At 35.6% G+C, this 13,109-nt stretch overlaps 1 protein-coding gene across 1 annotated transcript; it reads left to right on the top strand.

Annotated features, from left to right (window-relative positions):
- The first annotated feature begins 2,120 nt into the window (after positions 1–2,120).
- Positions 2,121–5,361, top strand: LOC148211988 (uncharacterized). Its single transcript, XM_088122976.1, has 3 exons — positions 2,121–2,308; positions 2,509–2,685; positions 4,836–5,361. The coding sequence occupies exons 1-3, from the start codon at positions 2,121–2,123 to the stop codon at positions 5,359–5,361; spliced, it is 891 nt and encodes a 296-aa protein (XP_087979102.1).
- Positions 5,362–13,109: the final 7,748 nt, after the last annotated feature.

The raw sequence follows: 13,109 nt of genomic DNA, 5'->3' as shown, positions 1-13,109 counted from the left end.
CGTACGCGAGTTAATCCGAAAGCTTTGGTTCGGTTATGAATTCCTTGTGGCGTGTTCATCAGGGTACTCAGTTTGCGGCGGCAGGGGATAATTTATTTGTGATTCATTTCCATTCCCGGGCAGATAAGATCCGGGTGATGAACTTTGGCCCGTGGTCCTTTGATAAGGGTCTGCTAGTGATGGTTTCTCCCAAGGCTACCGAGGAATTATCTGACTTACGGTTCACTAATGCGTCCTTTTGGTTACAGATTCATAATGTTCCCTTTAATTATTTGAATAAGGAGATGACTTTTTGGCTGGGATCAGTTATGGGTCAGGCTGAGATGGTGAACAATGATGGTTTTGTAATTGGATTGGGGTCTTTCTGCTGCTTCTGGTGACTATCGATATTGTGAAGCTGCTTCGCCGGGGAATCAAGATCCGGTTGGATGCGATAAGGGACGTCTGGTGCCTCATTAGATATGAAAGATTATCAGATTTTTGTTATCATTGTAGGTTCCTCAGGCATACACTGCGAGAATGTGAGGTCCACACCCCGACTTCTACTACGACAGAAATCTTTCAATATGGAGCTTGGTTACGGGTGTTGGTTATCAATAGGACTATATCCCGATCAGGGGGTGGCCATTCATCCCGACAGCTCAGAGAGAGCCAGCGAGTCTTTGGGCATTCGAACGGGCGGTTTGCATTTGGCCTAGGCGGGATCTGGTACGGACGCACCGGATTCTGCGACACCGCCGTTGGGAGGAACGATGCCGGTAGTTCCCGTTCTTGAGCTTTGTCGGTCGGATCTTGCGCCAGTAGAGGTGGCGGAGGGACTCTCTGACTTTTCGGTCGATGAAGCTACAATATCACGTTCTTCAACCTCTAACAAACACGATGTTCAGGGGGTAAGTGGGTCTCCTTCAATTACAGAGGTAGTTGTTCCAGATGGGAGGTTTGGTGGCGTATTTGCGAGTGGCTCTTCTACAACGGAATACGTTCCACTGTTTCCCATGTTTGCTCTATCCATGGCCCACGAGGCAAGAAATGGAAGTGAGTCACCCATGACATTTAATCTGGGTCTTCCAATGTCAATTCCTCTCCCACATTAAATCTGGGTAAACATGTAATTTCTTATGACAACGGAATACGTTTGATTTCTGTATTTAAGAAGTTACGGCATGGGCTTCTAATTTGGGTATTGTCGATAGAACGAACATCTCTGATAGCCAGACGAATCTCTGTTCGATTCTGGCGGTGGCTGGTGACCAGCCCCGCTGCTCATTATGAATGGCTTATTTTGGAATGTTTGGGGGGTGGGGTCTTCTTGTTCATTCCGAAAGTTGTCCAAGGCGATGCAACTACATAAACCTCGGTTTGTGTTTTTATCTGAAACTAAAATCTAGGGAGGACATAATGGAATTTATTCATCATCGATTCAGTTTCTTTGGGTGCTTTGTAATGGACTGTGTGGGTAAAGGCGGTGGTATTGCTCTTCTATGGCATCGTGAGATTGATTTCCACCTAATCTCATTCTCTTCTTCACACATTGATGGTTGGGTGAATCATGGAGGTAAGCAGTGGCGTCTCACGGGGTTTTATGGTAGCCCCGATGATCAATCGCGTTCCTTTTCTTGGACGTTACTGAAACATCTCAGAGGGAGTAGCGATGTCCCATGGCTTATTGGCAGGGATTTTAATGAAATTCTTCACCATCATGAGAAGATCGGGGGTTGAGCCAAATTTGATCACGTGTTGTTGGACTTTCGTTTGGCAGTGGATGATTGTGATCTGATTGATATGAGGTTTTCCAGTGACACATACGTGGGTAAATCGGCGAGATGAGGGTGAGACAATCTTTGAACGGTTGGATCGGTGTTTTTGCAACTCTGTATAGCTAGACATGTTTCCACGTGCTTCAGTCCTTCATTTGGATTTTTTTTCTCTCTGACCATCGGACTATTGAGGCTCATATGGGCGATTTTCCTGCTTCTTCTAAACGGTACGTTAATAATATTCATCATTTTGAGGAGGCATGGATGTCTCATTCTGATTGCAAATCTGTGGTAATTTGAGGTTGACAAGCGGCTCCCATGGACTGTGTCCCTTCCTATTAGGTGTAAACAATAAAAAATTGTATGACTACTCTTCACCAATGGGGTAAGTCAAAAGTCGGTGGTTATGGCTGCCGCATTCGGGAGGCCTCGTTGCAAGTTCAATCGGCTATTAACAACCTATCTATGAAGGGATCTCAGGAGGCTTTGATTTCTACTGAGGCGAATCTGGAGCAGTTACTTGTGGAGGAAGAAATTTATTGGCAACAACGGTAACAGGAATGTCAGCTTAAATGGAGAGATAAGAACACGCATTGGTTTCATAATCGTGCTTCGTTTTGGAAGTGGGTGAATACTATTTATGGCTTGGAGGATGCTTCCGGGATATGGCATCAACGATCGGAGACCATAGGTGCTATGATTTAATCCTATTTTACAGATACTTTTACCTCATCCTTCATTTCTGTTTCAGTTTTACAGAGTGCCTTGGTAGATGTGAAATTGTGTGCAAAAGACTGAATGAATCAACAGTTGTTCGTCCATTTACTAAACTCGATATAGCGACCACTTTGAAACAGATTCACCCGAATAAGGCGCCGGGTCCGGATGGCCTATCTATAGACATTATTAGGACATTGTTGGTTCTGATGTGATTTGTTGTTGTCTGCAAGTTTTGAACGGTCAAAAATCTCTGCGGGCCCTTAATGATACGCTTATTATCCTTATCCCAAAAGTCAAGCACCCGCGACGTATTTCAGAATTCCGGTCGATTTCTCTTTGTAATGTCAGTTATAAACTAATATCCAAGCCTTGGTGAATAGAATGAAGACAGTTTTGAATGCAGTCATCTCGTCGAATCATAGTGCCTTTATTCCAGGTCAGTGTGTGGTGGATAATGTCATCTTGGGGTATGAATGTATTCACTCGCTTCGTTTCAAAACAGGGGGTAAGACAGGTTGGGTCGCACTGCAACTTGATATGAGTAAGGCCTACGACCGGGTTGAATTTTCATTTTTGGAACAGATTATGTTAAATATGGGATACGCATCGCTATAGGTGGATCTAATTCTCCGGTGTATCTCATATGTTTCCTTTTCTTTTAAGGTTAATGGCAATCGGGTGGGTCGGGTGCAACCAAATCTTGGGCTTCAACAAGGTTACCCTCTTTCCCCATATCTATTTTTATTATATGCCCAGGGTCTATCTAGTTTATTGACAGAGGGCCGAGGAGTGGCATACACTTTCGGGCCTCAAATTATCTCGGAAGGGACCACCTGTTTCGCACCTATATTTTACCGATGATAGCCTGCTTTTCTTTAGGCAACACCGACAAAGGGCCGGGTTGTTAAGGATATTCTCGGTCTCTACAAACAAGCTTCGGGCCAAACAATTAATCTGGATAAGTCGTTGATTTCTTTCGGTAAGAGTACGCCACCTGACATGTAGGCAGTTATTTGTTCATTTTTAGGGGTGCTTCAAGAGAAATGTCATCAACGTTACTTGGGTCTATCGACTTTTATGCGCCGGAATTGGCGAGGGCACTTAATCTTTCTTAAGGACTGCATGTGGACTCGTCTCCAAGGTTGGAAAGGAAAACTCTTCTCGGTGGGTGGAAAAGAGGTACTTCTAAAATTCGTGATTCAGGCTATTCCTTGTTATTCAATGAATTGTTTTAGATTTCCTAAGAGCTTAATTCATGAAGTGCATATGTTAATGGCTCGATTTTGGTGGGGGGATGGGGATAAAGACCGTAAGATCCATTGGGTTAGATGGAATCACATGTGTCTACCGAAGTGTCTGGGCGGTTTGGGGTTTTGAGACTTGAAACTCTTTAACCAAGCCTAATTACTTGCTAAACAAGGGTGATGGATTTTTTCGAATCCGTCCTTTCTTCTTGCCCGGGTGTTGAGATTTAAGTACTTTAAAAATTATAGTTTTATGGAAGCTTCTGTGGGTTCCCATTCATCGTTTATTTGGAGCAGCCTTATGTGAGGCCGAGACCTTTTACAGGTTGGTCTCCATTGGTGGGTGGGTAACAAGGAGAATATCATAATATATGCGGATAACTGGATACCACGTGATGGGATACTTTCAGTTCGCTCTGTGTCTTCGCTACCCCGTGAAGGCAACGGGATGAGAGTAAAATTAGAATGCACTTTTCCGAAGAGAAGGCCATCTTGATTCTGTCGATCCTGCTTGGGGTTAGTTTGATTGATAAACGTATCTGGCATTTCGAAAAAATGAGGGATTTACACCGTGAAAACTGGTTATCGGGTGGCAGAACAGGAATTCATTCATCATTTCTCGTCGTCTTCATCCATAGCTTTTGTACTCAAATGGTATAGAGGGTTCTGTAATCATCAAATTCCCAACAAAATTAAACATTTTGGGTGGCGTTTGTGTCTTGATCGTTTGCCAACTAGGGATAACCTGTTGGTACGGGGGCTTGATGTTCTACCTCTCTGCAAATTCTTTGGGCAGAAGGGGGAGAACATACTTCATGTGTTTTGGCATTGTAAAAATGTTCAACAAATGTGGGTTTGTTATAAATTTTTTCACCTCATTCCAATTCTAAGAGGAAGGGTTTCTTCTGATATGTAACTTTATTCGTGGATGGAAGGATTTGGTATCTTGGGCTAACTTGGAGTGTTTGATGGTTACGTTATGGTCGATTTGGAATGCTCAAAATTGCTAATCTCTTTTGATTTCTCATGCAGGTGGTTCACTCGCGAACACATGAGCTTGGTTGGAAAATTGTCTCCGTGTGTATAAGTGGGCGCAAGGGGTTTCTCATCCTAGGTTGGACTCTTCAAGGCAGCATCAGGCAATAGTTTGGCATCCACTGGTGGATCCTTTCCTCAAGGTCAATGTGGACGCTGCTGTTACGGAGTCTGTTGGGACAGGTATGGGGGTGCTCCTCCGGGATTCTAATGGGCTCGTGTATCTTGCAGCGGTGCGTCCTCTTTCCTTTGTTTCAAGCGTCAATTGGGCGAAATGTTTCACGGTGTATGATGGTATGCGTCTAAATCTAGAGTCTGGTTTTCTTCTGCTTCAGATTGAGACAGACTCCCTTCGGATTTTTAATCTGCTGGAATCGGATATTGTGGACGATTCGGAGGTCGGGGCCCTGAGTTCTGTTATCAAAGGGTTTCTTCAATCTCATAATATTCAAGTTACATTTAGTTTTACGCGCAGATACGGCAATAGAGCAACTCATATGCTTGCTCAACAGGCCGTGACATCTCCTAGTTTTCAGATCTGGTTGGAGGAAGCACCGTTGGAAATTTTTGGAGCTTTGGAGGCAGATCGTGTGTTTCTTATTTAGTTTATGTTTAGTTTATGTTTTCTTGCTTATTTTCTTATGTAAGTTTCAGTCTCTAAAAAAAAATCAAGTAGTATTTATAAAAGTACGTATATAAACAAAACTTTTTTAACAATATTAATCTTCTATTTTTATTCAATGTCATATGTGCCCTTAAATTTGAAATTTTTTCCTTGTGTGAGGATGAAATTTCGATAAATGTGGAATTCTCTTTCTTCTCCTGAAAATTGCATTCAACAAACAAAAGACGTTAAAATTTTTTTTTGTAGGGATTTTTTTATAGGTACCTATTGAATTTCCATTGCATAATAGAAAACGTTGCATTCAACTATCACAATTAAAATATAAACATTTAATACTAATCAGTGCAATAATAGTACAATCTATTGGTCAAAATTCCAACTCAGTATAGAAATTCAAGTTAATTAATTAAAAAAAAATATAAACATAAAATAAAGAATCTAACAGTAGTTAAGATCAAGCAAACATCAACCACACAAATCAATTTAGGAAACAGATACTCAAAATATGATCGGTACGTACAAAATAAGATCAAGCAAACAACAACCACTCCATATCAATTTAGGAAACATATATGATCACTCCATATCAATTTAGGAAACATATATGATCAGAGTACGTACAAAACTAACATCAATTTAAAAATCCAAAAGTAGTTAAGATCATGAAAACAAATTAAGAATAATAAATACAATTTTTTTTTTTTTTTGTGATTTGAAGAATCATTTATCTTAAGATTCTTAAGAGGTCTTCTGTTACTCTTAAGGGATGGAATATTTTAATGTTTAATTTTTCTGTTTTAGTTGAAGCAATTGTGGAAACTCAATGACCGTCTTTTGGGTTAACGTTTCCAAAATTAGTTGAAATATATTTCCATTTAAATCAACAAGATTTGTTTTTAATTAAAAAAATATATAAACATAAAATAAGAAATCCAAAAACAACAAGTGGGATAAATATAGATATTAAATATAATTTTATAGGAATAATTAAGAGAAAAGAACTTCATGTCAGTTTATAAAAAAAAAAAAATACTCACAGAATATGATAACAATACAATAATTCAAAGAAATTTATTAAAACATAACGCTTAAAATTCACATCAATTTTTATACTTTACCTCTTCATTGGCTAAAATTAATTTTTGTATTCGCAAATTTTGGTTTGGCATGCTTCAATTCTTCCCTTACGAAGAACAAAAATTTTTAATTTCCACTCTTTTTTTAAAGGTATGAGTTCTTTGATAAAAGAAGGGATTTCGTAGACATTTTGGGAGAAAGAAGATATGAGTTCTTTAATTTCCACTCTTTTATTTTATTAAATGATTTATAAAAGAAGAACAGTCATACCTTTTGATCAATCACATTGAACGGACGCACTACTCCTGTAAACAGACACTTCATTCAAATCATAGCATCTCGTAGAAAAGGTACATAGAAGAGTATCACTACAAGAAATAACAGTTTCTGCGGCGGTGTTTTAGTGACGTTTTACTAAGGATGTCGCTATAACTGATTTTCAGCGACATTTTTAATAATGGATGTCGCTGGCCATTAATAGCAGCGTCGCTAATTAGATTTTCAACGACGCACCGTTGACTTTCAATGTCACTTAAAATAGTTTTCAGTGACACCACTATTAAGGATGTTGCTGAAAACAATTTTTAGCTACACAATTATTAAAGGTGTCGCAGAAAATACTTTCAGCGACACATTATTTAGGGGGCGTCGCTGAAAATTTTAGATTGGAAACTCCAACCCCTTCCCCTCCCTCATTCGTGATTTTCTTCCAAACCCTCGTCATTTCGTTCTTCAGCTGTCAGTCGTCGCTCCTTAGCCATTCTGTCTTCGCTCCATCGCCGTTGTGTCACTGTGGGTCTTGTCGTCAGTCTTCGCCGCTCCTTCGCAGTTACGTCGTTGGCGATTTTCACCGTGGGTCGCTAACATTGCCACTACCATCTCATCACCACCGTTGTTGTCACAGTGGGTCCTGCCATGGGTATTGTCGTGCCTTTTCTCCATGGGTTTTGTCACTGCGTTGAGGTTTGCTTCAAAACTATGGATGTCTTTTACATTTTCGTTGAAATCGACATTATGGACCTGAATTGAAAATAAGTATTGAAGTGTTTGTGTACTGATTATGATGTAAATTGAATGTTTATTGTGTTGAGATGTTGCTAAAATTTATTTTGATGTGGTTTATGGGAGCAAAAAAACAATGGAAGTGAGTTGGGTCGAACGAAGTTGTATGGAAGGGAGTTGAAGTTGAAATTTTTGTGAAGTAGGTTGTATTGAACTGGTAACTGTGTATTGAAACAGAAAATTTGTTTGTGAATTGATTTCGGAGAAATGAAAATGGATGGCTAATATTTTAGCTCTTGGGGCCAAATTTAAGGTGATGTTTTGAGGAGATCACTAAGTTATTCTTTTCCCTCAACATAATTTTTTCGGTTAGAGCTTTAGCTTTTGTGGTGATCCAACACTAACGTTGTATTCTTTTGTCTTGTTTATGGGGAATGTTTATGAGTTTGAAGTTTATCTTTGGATATAAATTCTAAAATTTTATATTTTAAATTTATGCTGGACATAGAAGTTTATATATATGAATTTGATGTTTATATTTTAGAGTTTTTCATTCTTAAACTCTAATTGTTTAAGAATATATATGATTCAAATTTTACCTCCAATTTTGATCTCTTTCTTGAGAAATTGAGGTTTCTAACCTCATTATATCACCCATTTGGATTTTTAACCCGTTTCTAAAAAAACCTAATTTGTGACCTCTATCACCTTTTTCTACTTTTTGTCTTTGTAAAATTATCTGTTGGCTTTTTGGCCCTTAATGTCGGTTAATTAATTTAATTAATTAATGTTTTGATGATAACAAACACACTTAGTATTAATTGTTTTTGGTGTGTAAGAATTATTGTTATAAAACATAAATTTATTATGAGCTTCAATAATATTATATGATTTACTGATAATACATATTTTGTTTATTGATAATTTTAGTGTTTTAAAGTGTCCACAGCGTAGAGCTCGATACGATGATTCCAACGAATTTTGAATTACCCAAATCGGAGCTCAAACGAAGAAATTATGATCGAAAGAAATTAGAAGAAAAATTACCCGAGATGGATGACGTGGCAGCTGAATCAACTAAGTGGTCCAACAAAATGTTGACATGTGGCATGGTGTCAAAAAAAAGGAAAAGAAAAAAAACAAAGTTACCGTTGAGGGTAACTTAAAAGAAAGAAAAAAATAATAATAAAAATATATATATATATATATGTCACATCACATTAAATGCATATTTGTTTTAAAAAATATATATATATTATATTATAATATATATATATATATATAGTCGTTTGACACATCCATATATAATATTTTATTATTATTTTATTATTTTATTCAATTAAATCTCAACCTTTGATTTTCAATCATTAAAGATCTAATGGCCCAAATTCAATTTCGATTTCAAATTTATTTTCAACTTTTCCTCACCTATTTAAACCCCACTTCCTTCAACATTTTATACAACTCATTCTCTCCCAATTTTCTCTCCAAATTTCTACATTGTTAATCTCTCTTCAAAGCTTTAATTTTTGTTCTATATTCTTGAGGGAGATTTTTTATTTGAGAGATATTTGAGCTTCCAATTTTATTTCTTTTAGCCAATTTGAGGGCTTTTATTTGTAAGAATTTTTTCTTACAAATTTGTGAGCAAATATTTGTATACCTACTCTTTGAGAGAGTTTGTAAGTTCGTTCTCAAATTTTCATATCCTTTGTAAGGGTTGCTCTTGACCCCGAAAAAGAGCGTTGTAACGGTTTGATCCTGAACCGTGGAAAGGATCGGGTTTTTTCTTGCTCCCGGAAAAAGAAGGTTTTATACCGGTTTGACTCCTACCGTGGAAAGAGTCAAAGTTTCTTAATCGAATACCCAAGAAGCGCTTGGGGAGTGGAGTAGGCCGGTTGTTGCCGAACCACTATAAAATTTCCGGTGTCATTTTCTCTAACCCTACTCTATTTTTTTTGCAATTAATTTTCTTTATTACAAATTGCATAAAATTAATTGTTCGAATTTGTTATTCATATTTATGCTCAATGTTTATATTTGAATTATTTGGGTGGTGAAATTAATTAGGGTGTTTGTATTTCTAATTTATTGTTTAATTTGTGATAAAATTAATTGTTCCTAAAAAAGTTTACTTATTTGTTTAAATTTGGGCCCACCGTAGTAAAAAGATTATAAAGTTTAATTAAACCCTATTCACCCCCTCTAGGGTTGTCATACCGATCCAACATTATCAAAATATCCCTTTTTTTAAGTAAAGTTCTCTCCATCTTGATTCCCTCCATCATTTAATATAGAAACAAATATCAACATTTTAATTTGAGAATCAAGTACCAATTCAACAAATACACAAAAACCCTCCCATAAGTAAACAATCTTCACATATATAAATCTTCCAATAACATAATTCACACAAATCTTCTATTAAAAAAAAAAAAAACTGAAACTACTATCCCGGACCAGGATAGCACAATCACCATTCTAGTTTTTTTTTTTTTTTTGCCTTCCCTCTCCTCTTGGTTCTCTTATTGTCAATTAAATCTCGGGCATTTAATGCAATATTGGCCCGAGATTTATGAAATCTTGACTTTTTTTAAATTAAATTCGGACAAATCATATGTAATTATGTATATTCGATTTTCCATATTAAACAATTAAATATCTAGTATTTCATTTTGTAATTTCAACTTTTTGTTATCGATTTTTTCCATATTAGAATTTTAATTAACTTTTTGAGTTAGATTGTTTTCTTTTCGTAGTTGATTTTTCAAATTTAAAAGTTAGATTTTTTAAGTCTTGTGGAAGGAATAAAGATTGAAAAGAAATTTGTTTTTTTATAATGAGGGGGGAGAGATTGTTATTTTGAAACATAAGGATACTACTACAGTAATTTCCCATTTAAAAATTATGAAATTGGTAAAAAAAAAATAAAAGGGGGAGTGTGGTCACAAACTAGTTTTTTTCAAAAGGGGATATAAATCCACAATGAATTATTGGAGGGGTCATAAATCTCAATTTCCCCCTCTTTCTTGTAGGCTATATGAAAACTATTCTCACCATAAAAAAACCTAAATATTTATTGTTATCTTCCTCCTTATCCCTCCTAAGCTGCCTCCTCCCATTCCCATTCTTTTCTCTTTCATCTTCTCTGAAAAAACCAGCAACAAGTTGCTCCATTTACCATTTTTTTCCGATGAGAAACAGACGTCGAGAGCGAGAGCGAGAGCGTCGAGAGCGAGAACGAGAGCACCGAGAGCGAGAGCGAGAGCGAGAGGGGCGAGAGCGGGAGCAAGAGGGCCGAGAGCGGGAGCGAGAGCGTCAAGAGCGGGAGCGGGAGCGAGAGAGCGAGAGCTTGTGTTCTGTTTTTTTCTTTTTTTATTTGGGGGGTTTATGTGAACTCCTTGTTCTTGGTGTTCTTTGTTGAGTTTTAATCTCTCTCTGAGGTGTGACCCCGTTCTTTTGTGCTATGTATTTGTTATTTTGTTTTTTGAATTTTAAGGTCCAACAATATAGTCAAGATTGAGAGGAGATGGATGAAGAATAAGGAAGAGAGAGGAGGAGAGAGAAAAATGCATGCCTTCAAAATCAAAACAAAAAAATCCAAAATCAAAGGAAAGCAAAAAAATGGAATGGAATGTGGTGTAGAAAAAATGGAAGAGAGAGAGAGGAGTGCACGTCCTTGAAAAATCTGAAAGTGAAAAAAAAATCACAAAGAAGAGGATCTGCACAAAAATGGAAGAATGAAAAAGAGAGAGAGATAGAGTTGAGAAGAAGGAGAAAGAGCAGAGAAAAGGAGAGATAAAATAAAAATTGGTAATTTGTAATTTCATGCAAAAGTGACAGAACCAAATTGTTAGAAAACATAAAATTTAGAGGTGGTGATACATTTTATAGTTAGCCTTTGAAAAAGGCTATTAAGCCAAATTTCCCTGGATTTTAGTGATGGATTTTGAAGTTTATGTGTGAGTATGGTGGTGGATTTTATGTGCTGAGTTTGATGAATTTTGAAGTTTATTTGATTGGATCATTAAGTTTTCGATTTTGAAGTTCACGTTGGATATGGATTATAACAAAACATTATTAATTATAGTTTTGATTTTTATGTCTAGTGGCACATTATTAATTAGAGTTTTATTTTTTCCATTATTATGTTACAGGATGTCGTTGTCAAACCATAGAAAACGCTCACCAAGAAGATGTAGTCAAACATGTTAATCATAATGCACAGAGTATGTATTGATTTAAATGAAAACTTTTTTTTATTTCATATAAGCTAGGTATATCTTAAAAAGTTAGAGATAAAATGGAGAGGTAAAGATTCTCCTCCATAGCCCCATTTAGATATAGTATAGATATAGATAAAGAGACACCTCATTCAAATAATAGCATCCTGTAGAAGAGTATATAGTATATACGAAGGATAAATTGGGTATATCTTAAAAAGTTGGGGGCAGAATAGAGAGGTAAAAATTCTCCTCTATAGCCCCATTTAGATATAGTATAGATATAAAGAGACTACTCATTCAAATAATATGATCTTGAATAGTAGTAATAATAACTCATCTACTCATGCATAAATAAATCCTTTCATATTTTTTAAAAGTTAAATTCTTTACGACACTCACACAAATTCTCCAAAAATTTAATATTTAATATTGTTTCAAAACAAAAGTATCAAAATATTTAAAATTAATAATTTAAATAAGTTCATAAAATTTATAAATGACAATGGAATGTTAAAACTTAATAAAATTTATTTCTTAGTATCAATTATTCAAGGGACAACTTGAGATATGACAAAAAAAAAAATTAGTAAAATAAGCAAAATATCAACTATGTTTTGTTCAAATATAGTACTTTTTTTCAAAAAAAGAAAAACGAAGGCTCACATTAAATGAAAACTTTGCTCTGCAAGCTCAAACCTAAGCACAAGAAACCCAAAAATAAGTCCATAAAACCCTACATTTCGATTTCCCTTCAATTTCCACTATTATATACGTCTGATATTTACTTTATATACTTTTTATTTATTAGTGATACTACAACTAATAAACATATTTATTAGTGATATTTACTTTATATAATTTAACTTATTATATGATTTATCATGTATTGATTTACCACTAATATAACACTGATATATTTGTGATATATACATGATATGTATCTGATTTACCACTAGTATACCTCTAATATAACGATGATATCTACTAATATAACTTCTTATATGATTATATGATTTACTACAACCTTGATATATGTCTAATATATATTTGAAATACATTTAATATACAATTGATTTACTTTTGATATAACTATGATGTCTATTAATATAACATCTGATGTGATTATATGATTTACCATTGATCGATCTACTGATATAACTTCTAATATGAGATTTACCACTGATGTAGTACTGATATATGTCTTATATGATTTATCATTTATTTACCACTGATATATGTTTGATATGTACTTGATACACTTCCAATTTACCAGTGATATACTTCTGATATAACTATGATATATGTGTATTAATATATATACTTCTGATATGATTGTATGATGTTTCATGAAAAAAAATTGTTTTTGAGATCAAAATTTTGGTTCAAAATGAACAACTGATGTGATTACATGTTGTTGGTATAT

Source organism: Momordica charantia (genome assembly GCF_013281855.1).
Source record: "Momordica charantia cultivar OHB3-1 chromosome 4 unlocalized genomic scaffold, Mcharantia_2.0 BLBB01000004.1, whole genome shotgun sequence".
Classification (NCBI taxonomy): Eukaryota; Viridiplantae; Streptophyta; class Magnoliopsida; order Cucurbitales; family Cucurbitaceae; genus Momordica; species Momordica charantia.
Note: the sequence above shows the minus strand (reverse complement) of the source record. Positions and strands in the feature narration are given on the sequence as shown.